Source organism: Cryptomeria japonica, chromosome 11 (assembly GCF_030272615.1).
Source record: "Cryptomeria japonica chromosome 11, Sugi_1.0, whole genome shotgun sequence".
NCBI classification, from domain to species: domain Eukaryota; kingdom Viridiplantae; phylum Streptophyta; class Pinopsida; order Cupressales; family Cupressaceae; genus Cryptomeria; species Cryptomeria japonica.
In genome coordinates, this window is record NC_081415.1 from 395855032 (window position 1) to 395874410 (window position 19379).

The 19379-nt window shown below is 36.5% G+C and overlaps 1 protein-coding gene across 2 annotated transcripts in view; it reads left to right on the forward strand.

Annotated features, from left to right (window-relative positions):
* Window positions 1–19379, forward strand: part of LOC131071595 (prefoldin subunit 3) — a 71581-nt gene that overhangs the window by 8933 nt on the left and 43269 nt on the right. For both annotated transcript variants that reach the window (XM_058007501.2, XM_058007499.2), the window contains exons 2-3: window positions 5548–5605; window positions 6069–6140. In XM_058007501.2, coding sequence (XP_057863484.1) covers window positions 5548–5605; window positions 6069–6140 — 130 coding nt within the window. The remainder of the gene's footprint in view (window positions 1–5547; window positions 5606–6068; window positions 6141–19379) is intronic.

The following is a 19379-nucleotide window of genomic DNA, read 5'->3' on the forward strand; positions in this document are numbered from 1 at the left end:
TATCGACAAAAGATTATTTGAAATTATTAAATATTTATTTATTAAATATAATTTTCTAATTTATTATTCATGTGATGAACCTTATAGTGTATTTCTATCTTATAATATTACATCTTAATGTTTTATGTTAGAAACATAATTTATATATTTTAAATCTAATTCATAAACACAATTTCTTATAATCTAGTTCTCACGATCCTCAAGATGATTTCTTGAAGAATTATTATGTGCAAGTAAGGAAGACCGTGAGAGGAAAGGCAGATTGAACAAGACACATCTTGGAACAGGTCAAATAGAGCAGGTCGCACAAGACAAGATAATAATCATTAGTGCCACGATTTGATAAAATGATAAATCTGGTGTTAGATAATTTAGTCAATATATTATTATCACCTTAAAGTGATAATTTAATCAATTTAAGATGCCACATTTTGTTAATAATATAACAAATTTTTCTGAATAACACGTTTATTTGGAAAGTCACGTACTCATAAAGTCACGGCTTCCAAAGTAAACTTCACGTATTAACTAAAGATATGATTCATTTTTGGTGGTGATTAGAAATAAGATCGAATACATTAAGGCAGAGATTATTATCATTAAGGAAGAAAAAGTAATTATGAAAAGTCACAATCGGTTGTTATGAGAAGGTACGAATCTTCTTGAATGGGCACAAGAAAGTTCACTACAGATTGTAAGAAGGCTCTGATGCAGATTATAGAAAAGGAGGAGGAGAATAGATTTGGTTTCTTTACTCCAGTTTGGAAGAGCTGGAAGGGAACAGAACAACTCAGATCAGAACTTTTATTAATTTGCAGACAGTAACATCCTTGTTCTTGATGGTATGCGTGGGGATGTCTTTAATAAGAATGCTTACTATATGAAGCTTGATAATGTCTATGCAGAATCTAATAGTAATATTAATTTAGACTGCAATAAGTATGACAGTCATATTTAATATATAGTTGCAGACCAAGATCTGACGCATGTCAGATCTGTCTGCTTTTACTGTTGTTTGTAATTAGGGCTGGCGGATTCCAATTGCCTTGGGCAACATTGGAATCCGCCTCCATCATATAGGGCCAGGCCCAATACATCTCGGCTCTCACCTAAAGGGCTCCCATGCTACACTCAAACACAACACGCCTCCTTGATAGGGCCGACCCTATCCAATTCAATTAAAAGGAATCAATATAATTAATAATGTTTAAATGCAAAGAAGGCCGACATGTTTAAAAGGTAATATGTCTCCTATAAATGTAACATAAGCTTCTCATTATCATCATTCAATTCAAGCAGATGAAAATCATATTCGGTGAAAGCGAACTTTATATTAAGGCATCTAGCAATAGCGAACTCCACTAGATAGCAGCAGTAGACAGCGAACTCCATTAGGTAACAAGCAGATCTTCAATAGGAGACAGCGAACTCCATCAGATATCAGCAGATCCCTAATTGAAGGTAGCGAACTTCATAAGAGGCAGCAGACCATATCCAAAATACAGCGAACTCCATTAAAGGACTGTGACCTACTTGAAAGGTACTGCTACCCTTGCTACACACAGAAAATCCGATGAGGAGGACTACAAATTGCAATCTTCTTTAGCAAACTAATTAAGAAGTCTTCTATCTCTTCTACCTTGTGACTGCAACCTCCATACTCCAGATAAGTGTGTAATGTTCAGTTGAATTCAAAATCATAATCAGATCTGAGGATCCTTTGGCTGGGTTTTTCCTCCTAGGAGGTTTTCCCAGGGTAACTGTGTTTTGTCTTTTGCATTTCATTTCCTTTATTATGCTTAAGTCTGGAAAACAATAAATTAATTAACCTAATTCTAATTTTCTGAGTTTTATTCAATCTGAAAGTACTAAAATTAACATTTACAGCCACCAATAAACTAAGTACTAACAACTTATGTTTTTAGGCAGTGGTGGTATTAGTGATTTATACAAAAGGTAATTAACAAATGTTTTGATGATTGGCTCATAAATATATAAATGATTTATAATATAATATAATGTATTTATTTGTTTTTGTGTTCAAATCAGTATATATATAAATAATGTCTTAATCAGACAAATAAAAATATTAGATTGTAAATCAGAAAGAGCTCACAAGATAATAAACAGTAAGAAGAATATGTTTGGATATAATCCTCGCTACTGCTGTCAGTATTTCAAGAAGTTGGGAATTAAGATGTTCCAAAGAGGGGCGGTCTAAATCCAATTAATAGGATGAGCCCAAGACAGGGTAGGGATCAGTGACCCATAAACCTTGAGGGCATGGTCCCAAAATAGGTAAGGGTTTGGATCTGTAAACTTATTATGGATGTATGATAGATGAATAATTTACTTATTAATAAATTAATTGATTGAACTATGGAATATCACCGATTTATTTGATTCCTGTTAGGATAGATTTGTCTCCTAACCAGTTTAGTTGAAGTCTTAAGTATATGGAAATAGATTAATTATGGTCAAAACAGGCCTAAACCAAGTAGGGGACATTACACATTGTTTGGCTTCTTTTAGTTAAAATTTATTATTCTAGAGGAACTTTTTGGTTTCCTTAATTCCAAAAATCTGGAAAGAGAGATTGAATAACATAATAATCCTTAAAGCTGAAAATAAATGTTCAGAATTTTTAGATACCCTTTACAGAATATGAGTGCTTGAAGAGATTAGTATCTTGATGAATATAAACAATTGTCTTTTCAGAATAAATGAACAGCATGTCAATTTATATCTATCAAAATTCTCGAAAGCTCTCTGTGCAAAATCCTAGTTTCTCTACATTCACAACTCTGTTAGCATTGAATGATATCCAGCTATGTGATCTGGAGAGGTGGATGGAACCAAGGCCTATGGTGTTTTTGCTTCCTACATGGTGTTGCCCGTTTCCTCTTTCTCCCTCTGAATTCACACTTTTTGGAAATAAATCAGTCTTTGCGAACATTTCTTGTTAAATTCTGGGTGATGGGTGATCCCTGTGCAGACTACTTGTGTGATATGGAAAGCTGTGGGATTTTTAATTTGGGTTGACTCTTATCCCATGCATCCTCTTCTGCATGCCTTATATTTGTGGGGATATGGCGTCCGTGTGGGGTTTTTATTAGTCGTGACTGGTTATTCTTAACCAGAATTTGGGAGCAACAACAGATAAGGCAATTTACCAAGGAGCATATGCAAACTAAAGATTTTAGGGATATGGTGGATGAAAGAGTGGAATGGCTCCAAAAGTTGCTTTAACTTGGAAATTTTGTAACTTCTAGCCTAGCTTGGTAAAACTTCATGAATGGTTGTCTTTTCACTGGAAACCTTTGGTGAAAGATGGATTCTTTATTGTCCATGTGTGAAAGGATGATTCTTGGTGATCTGTAAATCTCCTTCTGATAGAGAAAGAAATGTTGAAGGGATTTCCTTGGTTCAGGGACAAAGCTTATTTGGGTATAAAACCTTGGACTCCAAAGTTTAATCCTCTTCGTGAATCTATCTTGGTCTTCTAGTATGGATGAGGCTTCAGAACCTACCTCCACATTTTGGTCTGTGGATTGTTACTCCTCATTGGCAATAACTTGGAAAGTTAATTTTTTTCTCCTTTCTTGAGGAGTTGTATACACACTTCGCCTATGCCAGAATTCTTGTTGGAATCAATTTATCTAAGAAATTGCTAGAAGAAATTTATTTAAAAGTAGGAGGCAGGATTTGGAAACAATAGATTGATTATGAAGGAATAACCGTTAAGTATAGATTATGCTTCGCTATTGGACATCTGGTTGCAAAGTGCCCCAAGTCTTCTCATTTAGCACCTTGGAAAAGATAGGCTACTTGGTGGGCTGGAGTTGAGCAATAACACCAGGGGATCGACTATGATGAGGATGCTCTCTCAGAATCATCTGTGAATAGTTCTCTTCTGAATATTTTAACTCTCATAACTCTTGCTGAGCACCCCTATTTTGATTTTGTTAATTGAAATTATGCTACAGCTTCTCCTTCAGCAGAGATTGGTGCTTCCTCTCATACAAACATGTGGTACGCTCCCCTGTAGTGGCCTCAGTGCACGAAAGCTCTCCTAAAGAGTCTAATGCGTGGATCATAATAGAAAAGAAAAAGTGGAAGGCTTCTTTGGTAAAACGGCATTGGGGAAAACAAGACAATCTTGTGCTCCCAGGTCAGGAAAGGATAGCAGGGCCTAGGAGGAGTGCTCTAGTGCTCTACTTGGATTATAAGTCAAAATTGAGATGGATAAATGCCATTATGGCAAGCTGATTGTGGCATGATGGATAAAATATTTTATATTTTGGATCTGCTGAACCTTGTGTTACCAGTCCTGCTTTTTTATGCTATTTTTTGTGGCTTCTGGGTGCCTAATACAGGTTAATTAGAAAAATGAAAAATGAACACCATCATTTGAAAATGTAAGATGCAATTCTTGTAAGTATACATTAGTTTAAATCTCTCAAACCATGAATAGCTATATGGAGCCCTCAAACACATATTCCCAGGGTTAGATAAAAACTTTATGTTCTTACATTATCGTGTTCCTGAAATCAATCTGTTTGATTTGGATAAAATCAACAACAGTGTTTGCTTGCTATAGATGAGTGTGTTTTGATATCACTGGTGACATGCTTATAATATATCAGAATGCATTCAAATAATAAAGAGATTAACACTCATAGAAAACCAAATATTATTGTCTAAGATGATTAGTTCCATGCATGCGTAGAGAAAGTGCTAGTCTTAGCACTGCATTCAGATTAGACATGTGGGAAGGTACATTTTGTACTGAAGTTGTTTTTTGCATACAGGTGTTTTCCTAATAGAGAATCTACAAAGGTATAAGTATCTAATTATAAAATATGTTGAAGCTTGGGCTCAAAGGAATCAAAGACAAAATATACAATAACTAACTGCAGTTATGGACATTACTGAATAGTTGCCGTGTCTGTACTATGGAATCATACAACTGCCAGTCTTGATCTTTATTCTGTAAATTGATGTCAGTTTCCATATTGGAAAAAATGCATGTGCACATTATGGGGATTAATTTAATTTAAAAATTGCGATTCACAGTCCATTGCCATAACCTTGATTTATAAGATCCTTCTGTGATCAAATATTCCTTTTCTATATTGTGTCTGTACTATCTAATTTTTTAACTGCCAGTCTTCATTTTTATTCTGTAAATTGATGTCAGTTTCCATATTGAAAAAACTTCATGTGCACAGTATGGGGATTAATTTAATTTAAAAATTGTGATTCACAGTCCATTGCCATAACCTTGATTGATAAGATCCTTGTGTGATCAAAATTTTCCTTTTCTATAATATGGGCATTTTTCTGCACATATCTTCTAGTCAGGCTTGTCCATGTTCCTGCATTGAATTTAGCTCTTTTGCTCCAGTTTTTAGTGTTGGCTTGTCATTGCTGGATAATATGGTTGAGATATAATGTTTTTTTCTAGTTTGGTGAATCTTGAGGTTTTGGAATTAAATATTATTGTCCTCAAGTCTAATTAGCTATTTGCTGTGTCTCTGACTACAGGCTTCAGCATTACAAGCTAGCAGAAATGAAATTGCTGGCCCAGCAGAGAGATCTGCAGGTGGTTACTTGATCAAAAATCTTACCTAGCTAGTGATATGGGATAGTTTTGAGTGAATAAAGGGATAATTAGGATAAATTATAAAATGAATGGAGCTGATGTCAAAATTTATTTTAATAGCTGTTTCTTTTTATTTGCTCCTTATAGCCCCTGATTACTATCTATTATTTTATTTGTTGGCCAATGAATGAACTATATTAAACTAGATTGATATTGATACGAGGGCATCTGAAAAAGCTTAGAAGATGCTTTTATTCTTGGGCCAATAAATTTCATTGAACTACATTGATATTAATGCAAAAAGCTGCTTCTGGAAAAAACTAGATTTTTTTTTTTGATTCAAAACTTTGATGCAATAAAAATGCTTTTTGCAGGCTTTTCTAGAAGCACCTTTTATATTAATTATGTACTGTGTAAGCCTCAAATCTCTATATTGATATTGTTGTTCATTTGATATATGCAGGCAAAGATTCCCGACATTAAGAAATGCTTAGAAATTGTGGAAGCACTTCAAACTAAGGAGCATACAGGCGAGGTTTGCTACTCTTTAGATGCCTTTTTTTATTTTCTCTCTTGTTTATTATTACAGTCAATGTATAAATATATATAGTTTTGGACAGTGTTGAACATGGTCATATGTTTCATTTTGGGCCCAAAGTTGGAATCTGCTTTGATAATTTGCATATGTATAATGCAACAATACCAAAGCTTGTTCCTAGTGTAGTTGTGATTGCAGTCCCAATTCAAAAATTAATTTTTATTGTTAATTTAGAAAATATTAAAAGGGAGCATATGATTTGTAGGATAAGGGTTTAGATGCACACCAAGTCAGTGCAAGCAAGATACTCATCGGTGACAATTTATTTCATTTGGATATCTGGTATTCTATGTCAAACTCTTTGAGAATGAGAGTATGTGTTTGGAGTAATGTTTATTTAAAATCAATTAGACAACCAAGGCGATGAGTTTGTCCCTTCCAAACCCGTCAGTAACAAAAATCAGTTAAAATGTATTTCTGAACCTGTTCAAATGTGGCAGAATAGAGCAGGGTTCAATTTGGAAATGTGTACATTCTTGTCACCCATTTAAGTGCATTCTAATTTGTCTTTGATGACCCTCAGCATTTTAGAGGCATAGCAGCAAGATAGCAGCAAGAGTGATACCTCACCCAAGACGATTCAGTTGACCTTTCCTGGATCGATCTTAGGCCTTTAAAAACATGTAATGAGCTCCTGATTAAGCATCTGTAGAATTTGCAGCAATTGCATGAGAATTCAGTGGTATAATAGGCACCCTAGGCATTTCTAAGAGCATGTAATAAGCTCCTATTTAAGCATCTATTGAGTTTGCAGCAGTTGCATGAGAGTTTAGCAGTACGGGAGGTCATAGAGTCTGATTTTACAGGCTGTGGTAAGATGTAAGAGTGATGGATTGAGTCCTTTCATTTGTTCCACTGGAAGATATTCTCTATGATTTATGTTTGCTGATATGCATAATATAATGAGAGTAGCACAACCCATTTCCATGCTGAATTTTCCCACATGGGGTTACTCTCCCATAGCTTCATTTTCCATGTTTTGTAGTCATTGATGTTGCCGTATTGTATCCTTAATAACTGTGTTCATAAGCACATCTATTTCTGCAACTTTTAAGTGTAGAAGCAATAAACTCATTTGAAGTCATTTTAAAATGTGAAATATGTATCAGTGAACTGTTGATTGGAATAACTTGGACCATGTTGGTTTATTTTGAGATTTATGCACTAAACCAGGCTAGGGAAAGCTAGAGGTGATGGAGAAACTGTCTCTGCAGCAAGGAATATTCATGAGGAGGTTGAATATTGTAGAGCTAGGCATTTGATCACCACAGGGAATGAGCATATTGAGCACCAAGGATGGAGTATTTTGTTGTGATGTCCTCTTACTAAAAACAATTCCAATTCTGTCCTGATTTCACAAACACAAAAAGGAACCAGCATATTACATAGTTAGGAGTATATTTGTTTATTTAAATACTGAGATAGGTTAATTTCTGATTATAAAATGTGCAATCTTATAGATAATATTGTAGTCACATTTTTAGGAGATGAGTTTATGATTAGAGTAAGAAATTGTACATCCAACAAATCAACTATAAGTGAGTCTCAGACATAGAAGGATGGGCGGGGGAAAGCATGGTAGGGTGTCCTATGTTAGCTGTTCTCCCTCCATGCCGTCCTTCTTCCAATCTTCTATGGCTGATGTCTAATTGTTTAACCATAGTCTCTTACGCGGGTGTTGGGGAATGCCTTCATTAGGGTGCCCTTAATGGTTCTCCCTCTCAGAGTGCAGTGTCTGTGCCCTCTCGCGGTTCTCTCCATTATCACTGCAACAAGGTGCCTGTTGTGACCTAATCACACATCACCCCATTCCAAATGGGAACCCCCTACATTTTAGGTCCACTTGGTCTTTTGGTAGTGGTCTTTTGGGTTGTTTAGCAGTAGTTTCTTCAATCTCCCCAGGTCCCCAAGTCTTTTGGCAAATGTTGGTCAAGTCTGCTAGTGTTTTTAGTAAATTTGGCTAAGTTTGAAGCTTGTATTGTCTATTTTAGGGTTTTTTCCCTTCAAACTTAGATTTGAGGTCAATAACTTGGGGTTTTGAGAAATCTAAACGAAGCAATGAAGTAAGAACTATTCAAGGAAGCTACCAGTGAAATTTGATTGAATTATGAGGACTTACTATTTTTAGTAAGTTGCCTTGTGCCCCGATTTGCCCTAATTTGATGTTTGGAAGAACTTACTATTTTTAGCAAGTCTATTTTTGGTAGGTCTCTCTAGCAATTGGTAGGACACTAATGGAAGAGAATTCTTGAAAATCCAAGTTCTAAATCTGGAAAAGTTGAAAAAGCAGACAAATGATCAGAAATCTGGCCAAGTCTAGAATCCTTTCATGGCAAAGGCATGAAAATCTATTCTAAGGCATGAAAGAGTTTTCCTTCACTGAGAAATCTTCCTCTATCCCAAAATGGCATTTAGGACTAGGAGGTGGGCACACTTCACAAGACATGTAGGATTTTCCAAAATCCTCAAAATTCCTTCATCCCTAGTCAAATGCTCTCCAGGTAGAGGGTTGGGTGCAAAAGTGATGCCAAGGAGGAATTTTCCTCTTGCTCAAAATTCTTGCACCCCCACCAAATAGTGCTCAAGGAAGGTTTTAAGGTGCAAATGGCATGTTAAGGAAGAATTTTCCTCTTGGAGGAAATTCCTCCATCACCCCAAGAATGCGTCCAAGCAGGAGAGGAGGGTGCCAAAACTTAGTGAAGGAGGAATTTTCTGTTTCAAGGAAATTCCTCCACTCCTTCAAGAATGCGCTCCAGGACAAGGATGGGCGCCAAAATCACATTGAGGAGGAATTTTCCTCTTGGAGGGAATTCGTCCACTACCCCTCATTTGCGCCTAAGGATAGAAGAGAGAGTGTGGATTCCATGTCAAGGAGGAATTTCCAGTTTTCAAAAAAAAATTCCTTCACTATAGCAAATATGCGCCCGAATTTGGCAGAACTCCAGGACAAGGAAAATTGGCTAAGTGTTGAAGATTTCTCTCCTCAGGACTACAAACATGATGAAACTACAAACATGATGAAATTCCTTGGACATGAAAAAAATGGTTAGTTGTTAGAAAAATCTTCCTTCAGGATAGAGTATACATGAGCATCTAAAAAATTCCTTCAAGGCAAAATTCCACTAGGGAAGAATTTTCTTTCTCCAAGATTAACAGGCATTTAGGAATTCTTTAGAAATGGAAAAGATTGTTAAAATTCCTCCAAGGCAACAAAATCTTCCAAAATCTTCCTTGTATGCCTAGGATAGAAAGATTTTTGTAAGGGATGAGTTGGCGACATGCAAAGAGAATATTTCGTATTAATGAGGTACAACTTGGAAAATTTTATAAGTTTCTATTTTTGAACTTGAGTGATGGCGGGGTCCACTAGAATGGCGAGTTGTCTAAGGAAACATGACACATGATTGAAGAGAATTAATGCAACTGCTAAATTTACCCCCTCGCCAACTTGGCAACTTAGTGGATAACTTCTATTTAAGCAAAGACTTGGAATTCATTCTTGACAACGATTTTTGAAGAAATTGGAAGCAAGAGCAAAGTGAAGAAAGTCAAAGCGAACTTTTTTTATTATTTTTCAGAGGATCTTATTTTGGAGGTTTTATTTATTCCAAGTCTGGAATTGACAGCATGGGATTCTTCCCTCAATGGATTTCTAGAATTCTCTTATTAGGAATCTAATGCTACTTATTTTATTTTGCAAGAGTGGCAGAATCCAACAAGGTGGCAAATACTTCCGAGCAAGCATAGATCAAGAACGAACAAAGAAGATTTCTCCCGAAGACAAAAATTATTTCGAAATGGAGAGAAGTCAGCGACACCAACTTGGGAACTTTCAAGTTGGGAGAGTTTAGGAAAAAAAATATTTGGGAACAAATGGATGTCTTGTTGATGTGTTTTTATGTACAATCAAACACATAATAAAATACCAAAGTATTTTACCCTCTCTTGCACAAAATCACCTCAAATGCTAAATATCTTATCAACTAAGACCATTCCAAGGTTACTATGGTCAGTTCTTGACATGTGGGTAACTCAATGGTTTGATGTGAATTGCTATTTTCACTTGGGGACTTACACAACTGTTCTATGTCAAACTTATCATGAATGGAGTGGGCTTTTTAATGATTTCAAATGACTTATGATTTTGCAATTGAGCTTTCGATCTACTCTAACAAAGATTTCAAATAAAATGCAAAAGGATGAGGGTTTAGAAGTTCTAATCTAGCTCTATCTAACCCAGAATGCAAGAGGTAATGAACGATTCAATGAAATTCAACTAAACTAGGTTTCATCATCAAAGAACAATTCAACGCAAGCTTAGTCTAAGGTAAATTTATAGATGTTTAAATTACTACCATCAACATCAATACCATCAAGCCAATGCATACCAATGGACGAGCAATATTTGAAGTTAAGTTCAATTCAAATTCCAGTTGACCACACAAGGCGAACTTACAATCAGCAAGAAGCTAGTGGTATGGATTAAATGAATTTCATTCAAATGCATACAACAATTCTTTCATCCAATCTAAAATACTTGAAACAAATTCTAATTTAAATTTGGAGGAAATGAGAATCACAAATGCTCCAAATCTCAACAAAATCACCAAACTTCAATGATTGTATTCAAACTTGCAGCATGTAGATGACAATTCTCAAAAATATCTCCCTTACAAATGAGAGGCAAATGGGTTTATATGGAGTCTCAAACGAAATGAAGGGCCAAGATTCTTTTAGAATCAAGGGCCGAGATCATGCCAACATTGCCTAATTAGGGTTTACATAAAAAATGGAATAAAAAAGGAGGTCCAATGGGATGACGCCTAGTCATCAAGTAGGGAATCTTCTAGAAGATTCCGGCCTACATCCCTCCCTCTAGTCGCATACTCAACGAATCTAGCTAAGACTGAGCTGAGTTGCTCCATTGTAACATTGGGTAGACCTTCCTGCTACAAATCAATCACATCCAAGGCATCTGAGCAAGCATAAAAAATGCTTTCCCTATCCGGCATAAGTTTCTGCAAGTTGTTGGTGTGAATCATGAGAGAAACCAAGTCATCTAGCTAATTCTTAAAGATTTCAGCTGCTTGAAGTAAATAAACTCTTATCTTTTCTTTCAATTCTTCCAAAGTTCAAATTGCTGGAAGCGTGGACATCTTGTCCCAATAACTCTTCAATAGATATAAGGATTTTAGATTGTATCTCTTGGATCGATCCTTCCATCTCAATGCACTCCTGTTTTGAATGATCATACACTGACTTCCGCATGGCCAAAGAACAATACCAACCATGGAAATCATAAACATTGCCTTCTTGAACAACTCCCTCTTGGATCAATGTGGACATAGGAATTTGCTTCAACACCCCGAGGTGAGGAATAGTCTTTTCCTGCACTAGTTGGAAATCTTCCCAAACTCCTTTCAAGTACTGCATCTTGAATATGAGCATCGTTGTCTTGTCAAATGCTTGGACAAATTGAGCTAGGAAATCATTTGCTTGCCTTGAAACATCTTCTATCCATTTTCCAACCTCCTGATATGTATTCCTCATTGCCTCATGATCAAAGGGGGATCCATGAGCAATAGCAATGGGTGAGACAAAGGTAGGATCCTCACGCCTTAGGGAATTCATCCCTTAAGTATACTCCTTGAGTCTCTCGTTCTCACTCTCAAGCATCTCTTTCTTTTCAATAGTATTGTCTAATCGTGCCTCAATTGCCTTGATTGTATCATCGAGCTCTTGGAACTCTTGTTTCTTCGTAGTAGGTCCAAGGTCAATTGTGGTAACATGATAATCCATAGGAGTGACCACATCTCTGGTCTTATCACTTGTCGGGACAGCCACTTGTGCAATACGTGCTCCTGTATCATCTCTAGTAATCCTAGAGAACATCTTCACTTTCTTTTGCTCCTTTTGCTCATCTGCTTGCCTTGAAACATCTTCTATCCATTTTCCAACCTCCTGATATGTATTACTCATCGCCTCATGATCAAAGGGGGATCCAATAGCAATAGCAATGGGTGAGACAAAGGTAGGATCCACACGCCTTAGGGAATTCATCCCTTTAATATACACCTTGAGTCTCCTGTTCTCACTCTCAAGCATCTCTTTCTTTTCAATAGTCTTGTCTAACCATGCCTCAATTGCCTTGACTGTATCATCAAGCTCCTGGAACTCTTGTTTCTTCGTAGTAGGTCCAAGGTCAATTGCGGTAACTTGATAATCCATAGGAGTGATCACTTCTTCGGTCTTATCACTTGTTGAGACAGCCACTTGTGCAATACATGCTCCTGTATCATCTCTAGTAATCCTAGAGAACATCTTCGCTTTCTTTTACTCCTTTTCCTTGCCAATCCTGGCTATCTTCTGCGGGTTGCGCCTCGATCACTTTCTTCTTCTCCATACTACTCAACAACCAATCGGGAATGGTAGAGAATTCCATCCCATCTTCAAGGTGTAGATGTTGATCAAGTCCTCTCAAGGACGAAATAACATCATCATCATCTGTATCCTTATCCTTAGTCAAATCTACCACATTGTTGCCCAAATCAATCTTGAGTTGAATTTTGGGAGATCTTGGCTGTTCTTCATCATCTTCATGCGGTGCCGATTGTGCTGTAGCATATAAATCTTGATCATTCTCCGGTAGGATTTCCATGTTGGAACCTCGTTTGGACTCATTGTCCTTCTTCGTCATATCATTCTCCTTCACGGATGAGGAACTCATGGTAGATTGAGGAGTGCTAGACTTGTGTTTCTTGTGCGCTGACTCCTAGCTAACAATCTCCTTGCCTTTTGTTTGTGAACTTCCAGACATACCTTTTCTCCTTTTGGGACCTTGACTCTCCTCATCATTGTGCATTCTAACATTGCTTATTGTTCTCTCATCATCATTGAGAGAGGACTCTTCATTTTTCATCTTCTCATAGGTAAAGGTGACCTTTAGTTTTCTCAACTCCTTCATGTGCTTGTCCACCCATTTCCTGAAGTAATCATTCACATCTCTCATCAAAACATTCAAATCTACCAACTCAGGTTGTGTCTAGCTAGGCAACGGGATAGGCTTGTCTTTGTCATTTTCATACTGCTGATGGATTTGATCCCCATCATCTTGCACCTGATCTAGAATGGAGAAGAATTACACTTCCTCATGAAGTCCACTGACATACGAGACCACATCTTTCTTCTAATTGAGAACTCGTCCATGAGATTGGCCCCAATAGTCTTCGATGTCAATCTTTTGTATAAACTTCCCTCCCTTAATTGTTACAATTCTCTGGAATGGATCAAATCGATTCCTGTCTCTATAGATTCCAAGATGATAGAATTCCAATTCCTCATTGACTCTCTTTGCTGCGGATGCGTGTAATGTCCCCACTTTGGAATAGAATTTAATAATAAATAATTATAATAATATTAAAATAGAAAAGAATAAAAATAAAACATAAAATAATATAATTAAAATTTAATTAAGTTAATAAATGTATCAAAAATGAATGTATAAATAATTAATTGTGTAAATGATTAAATATTCATTATAATAAAATTGTTAATTTTAAGCAATCAGATGTTAATTTAAGCAATTAGATTGTAATCAGACTGTGAATAAACAGTAACAGCAGTAAAACACAAGACACAAGACACCAATACCTTGGGAAAACCTCCCTCTTGGAGGTGAAAAACCCAGCCTCAAATGTAATATGTATTATCTTAAATGTAGGCAATTTATAAGGCAATGACCTATCTCAGATTGCTGTTCAATACATCAGTGAGAATTGCAGCCCTTCATCAACAGCAGATGGTTAGGAGGAGCAGCAGATGTCTAGATCAGATTCGCCACAAAACAATCTACCTGGCAGAGTTCACACAATCGCCTTATACCAGTTTGCATGAGGAAGGATCGCTGCTAGGAGAGCAGATAGCATTTGTGATGTGTTGTGTTCAAATGACTTCATCTTGGAGTGGTTATATATCAACCTTTTGGCGCCAATCATCCTCAAGTCCGCTTGCATGTTTATTGAATAATGTTATATTGTCATTGTACATTTCTCACGTTAGGCATTTGGGTCCAGCCCAATAATTATTGAATTGTCTTTCCACGTTACATTTGGGTCCAGCCCAATAACACATTGAATTGCCTTTCCACGTTACATTTGGGTCCAGCCCAATAGCACATTTACATAATAGATAATACAAGTGTATTTTAATTGTCATTGACAACATTAAAATACAATAGGTATCCGAGCTAGCTACTATTTCAACAAAAAATAGTTGTTAAATTAATGAAAAGTTTATTTAAGGGTTATGATTCCTATAAGAGAAATATCATTCCAAGTGGAAAGACGTGACTCAAGAATAAGTCACGTCTCTCCCCAAACTATCGTACCTTTTCTTCCACTTAAAGAGGAAGCATTGCATGGACAAGAAGGTACGGAGGATAGGAAAAAAGAAAAAGAAGATAGGAAGAGACCACCTAAGCTGCCTCAGCCATGTCTGCAGTCTATTCAACCCGATAGTGGTAATAAGCAATCAAAGGAAATTCAAATAAAGGTTTTGACCAGGTATGCATCGTCCACTCTCAAGAATTGAGTAAACAATGAAATAACAAGAAGACAATTTATCTAATATAAGTAGACAGTCAGTAATTTTCTAATTATATACATAGTGCATCAGACCATTAAATCTGTTAATATTTTCTGAAATACATAGTTTAAATCAGATGATATTTATATAATAATAAGGAAATTAAATACAACTTAATTCAGTGTATAACTATAGTAAATTCACATACTGTTTAGCTGGAACAATAAGCATAAAATTCGAATAACTGCAATATAATCCAGTACTGTAATAATTCAGTAAGATGTCAATACTATGGTATATACTCAATACAATCTGTTAAGTAAGCAATGGTATCAAATAACATACTGAATATCTGAATATATAATCAAGAAATGGTAATACAATTAAAGGTATCATTTAATGAATATCTAATTGAATATAATAAATTGGTAAGGGTACAGAGTATGATCAGGGAATTAAGACCCACACCATGTTAGTAAGATCCGGTGGGCTTAGCATGGGTTGGTTGGGCAACCCAATCATGACTCCATTGCCTAAAATGTTAATCTGCAACAGAACTATTTATAATGGAAAAACAACTATAAGAATTCAAATTCAATGCGCCCTCTAAAGTTTGTCATCACTGATCACTAAAATAGAAAGAAGTCGCACTGCAATTTTGGAATTTAGGCAAAAATCTTAGGAACCAATACAAGGGGACATTACAATGCGGTTTGGCATACCTCCTTCATCTTTCCAAGCATGATAGGAAAAGCTATCCCTTTTCCGTGCTTCACCTTTTGGATGAAATCATACTCTAAAAGTTGTCTTACTACCTCAAGTAAAACCATCTTGTCTGTCATAAACCTAGGAAGATTGTATGGTTCCGATGTGAATCCTTGAATCCTTAGGTATGTGAAGGCAGGAAACTAGATATACTACAATCCGTACTTCTTCCTTGTCTCCTTGGACAATCGTTTGTGTATTCCGCCTTGCAGCAGCCTTGTGATGTACATGGTGAATGCATCATTCACCCTTCTGTAATGTTCAATTTCATGCAGGTGGAGTTGCAGATAGCACTCGTAAACTCTATATTGTCCAGGCTCGTTCCCAACTTCGCCCTTGTGTATCAATCCTTTGTACATTTGGCAAGTATGTAGATAAGGTAGTGTTGACGTCTATTTTGTACACTATCAAACATAGAATAAAATACCTAAAGGTACCTTATCCTCTCTTGAGTAAAGCCTCTGATTGCTGAAGATATCGCGAAAAAGGATCAATTAGGATGACTCCAAGGTTCTTCGTTGTAGGATCTCTACGTGTGGATAAGCTCTCTGTGGTATGATGTGATTTGCTGGAATCACAAGGGGACTTACATTTGATGATTGAATGTCTGATCTGCTTTGAATATTTGCTGGAACACAAGATTTTACTAGCTTTGACTTGAAAAAAAAAGGAAAAAAAGATGAGGGCGAGGAAAGGATCTAATCCTAACACTAAGAATGTAAGAACAATGAATGATCTTTGATGAAATTCTAACTAAGTCTTGTTTTGACATCACAGGAACATCTCCACAAGGTTAGTGCGATCTTCGAAGGGAAGCTTTATGATGTTCAAATCATCACTGCAGGCATAGACACCATCAGGTTGATGCATATCAATGAAGAAGCGACAATTGAAGTTAAGCTTAAGCTGAATGATTCCAGTTGACTACACAAGGCAAGTCTGCAATCAACAAACTGCTAGTAGTATGAATATACGAATTCCACCATCAATCAAGCACATTTCTTCCACTCATCTAATAACATGAAACCAAATATGAGAAGTATAAAGACCATGCAAATTGTCGAATCGACCCATAAATTTCACCATTTCTTCAATGAAGTTACAAGTCTTTTACAACAACATCTTGGCAACAATCTTTGCCTTCTCTCTCTACTCTACTCTAATTGCTATTCTCTCTCTATCTTCTAACTGCTTCCAACTATTCCTAACTATTCTAACCCTCTTTACAAAATGAAATGCCAGGGCTTATATAGCGCCCTCAATACAATTTGATGGCTTAGATCAATTCGAGATCAATGGCCAAGATTCAACAATGAAAACCCTAATTAGGGTTTGTTACAACCATTACATAACATTTAATGCTTGACCAATGATAAAATTGTATTGCTTGGACACATGTCCTCTCTATAAAATTCCACCAATGGATAGCTGGGGTAGGTACATCGGAGTTTGTGCCACCTTCCATGAGTTAGGTACATTGAATCTGGAAATGCTGAGGTGGACCACACTGACTGGAGAAGTGATGACTAGGATGCCACCTCGTCTGACACTTGTAACTTGGTAAATATTCAACTTGATGTTGTTGAGAAGCTAGCTTTAATTAATTCATCTGGAACTATTTGCTTCTTCAACGAACCCTTGTTCTAACTTCTTGTGTCCTTGATGTGCAGGATGATTGATGTACCTCGCCTTGGAATACTGGATTGGAGAAGTTGCCCTTGATGACGTTAGTCCAAAGAAGGCCATCCTTGTCGATGCTAGGCTGGAGGAGGTCGCCCTTGTCAATGCTAGGCTGGATCGAAGAAGGTCGTCCTTGTCCTTGCTTGATCGTCTCGGAGGAGACCGTCCTTGATCTGACTTGATTTTCCAACTCCGGGATCTCCATTTGATGCCTACACAACATTTCAAAATTAGTAATATATCTTGAAATCTAAAAATTAAACTTTAAAAGGAAGATTCAAGATTTTAATTAGGAAACTTCATGATAAATCTTGAGTCATCATTTCCTAATTAACCATGTAATACTTAGATTTTTCCAAAAAATGTCTAAAAAATCAAACCTTGAATAAGGATGTCAAGATGATTTCACCATACCTCCTCTTGAGTTTTAAACTCTAAGAAATGATGTAAAAATAGATGAATTTTGCTAGGCAAAGTGTAGATCAAAGCTCTCCCTTGGATAAAATGCACCTCCTTTAGCTTGGAAAAGAACTCCACCTTCCTCTAGCTTCTTCAAGATCTGGAAATTCGCCTTCAAATGTCTTCAAAGATCTGGAAATTATCCTCCAATCTAGCAAGAAATACGCCTCTCCAATAGCCTTCAAGATGAATTTTGCCTTCCTTAGTCTCCACACTTGGTAGAAATTCGCTCCACACAAGCTAGATTTCGCACCTCCTTCCTTGCTTCTCCAAATCGCACTTGAAACAATGAGTGAATGATTTGAATAATGAAAAACACACCCCAAATATATAGAGCGCTCACCATTTCACTTCCCCATAGGCCGACTTGATGAAAATAGGCCAAAAAATAAATAAAACTAAAAAGGAAGAGGCTGACTTAATAAAATAATAAAAATGATACCTCAAGCGTTCCCTTTTTTAATTTTAATTTAATAATAATTAATTTTGAAATGCCTCAATTAATTTAAAAAAAACGATTTTCCAAGGCTCAAAATTAATTATTAAATGCTATGCGATTTTCATTAAATGCCAATTTAATTAGAATTTTTTAAAAATATTTCGAAGTTTTTTGGCGAATCTTGGCATCTAGTGCGATTTGCTAAAATAAGGCAAAATAATGAATTTTGATAACTTCGCTCTGGTCCCTTGGAGAGGGACAAGAGCGCCTTGGCAATTATGAGCTTACTTATGCTTTGCTAACTTTCAAAATTATCTTCAATGAATTGATTACGTCCTCCTTCATTCATCTCAAACATGAAACTTGCTTTTCCTTTGCCCGAAGTTTGTCTTGTGAGAAAATCGCTCTGGTCCCTTGGAGAGGGACAGGAGCGCCTAGTGCAACTTGGGTTGATTCTCTCCTTTGTGGCCTATTCAAGTTATATTCAACAGGCAAAACATACTTCTTTTGACCTCTTCAAATCGCGAAATCACTTAAATCTTGCGAGGATAATGCAAATTCGAAATTCAAGCTCCGGTCCTTCAGTGAGGGACAGGAGCGATTTTTGTCCTCAAGGCCAAATCACTACAATTTTTATCTCAAATTTCCTTTGCTAGGGAAGATTTCACCTTACTTCATGCTATGAATAAAAGTTAATGTCCAAAAAAGGTCTAAAATTGTGCATATAAAGAAAAGCGCTCTGGTCCTTCAATGAGGGACAGGAGCGAATTTGACCTTCTAGGCAAAAAAACTTCATCATTTCATTGTCAAGTCTGGATGCTCTATCATGTTCATTTCGTCCTTCATTGTGTCTTTGATGTTTCAATTTGACCAAACAAGGCCAGGAATGACTCAAATAAGCCTTTTCGCCCTGGACCCTTGGTGAGGGACAGGAGCGCTTTGCCTTGGTCCCTTGGAGAGGGACAGGAGCGAAATTCGCTCTGGATCCTCAGTGAAGGACAGGAGCGAAATTTGATTTTTTGAACTCTCTATTAGGATAATTTTTATGGAATATAACATTTAAGTATAAGAACTTATACTTTAAGTTATATTCCATATATACTTTCAGGATGTTTGAGAGTGGTTTCAGACCTCCAGGAGTTATATTGCAAAATCTAGTTTTTTGAGGTTTTTCAGTTTCCCGACTTAGTCAAATTTCAGGATCAGGACATTCCAGACTTAGCCAAATTTCAGGATCAGGACATTCCAGA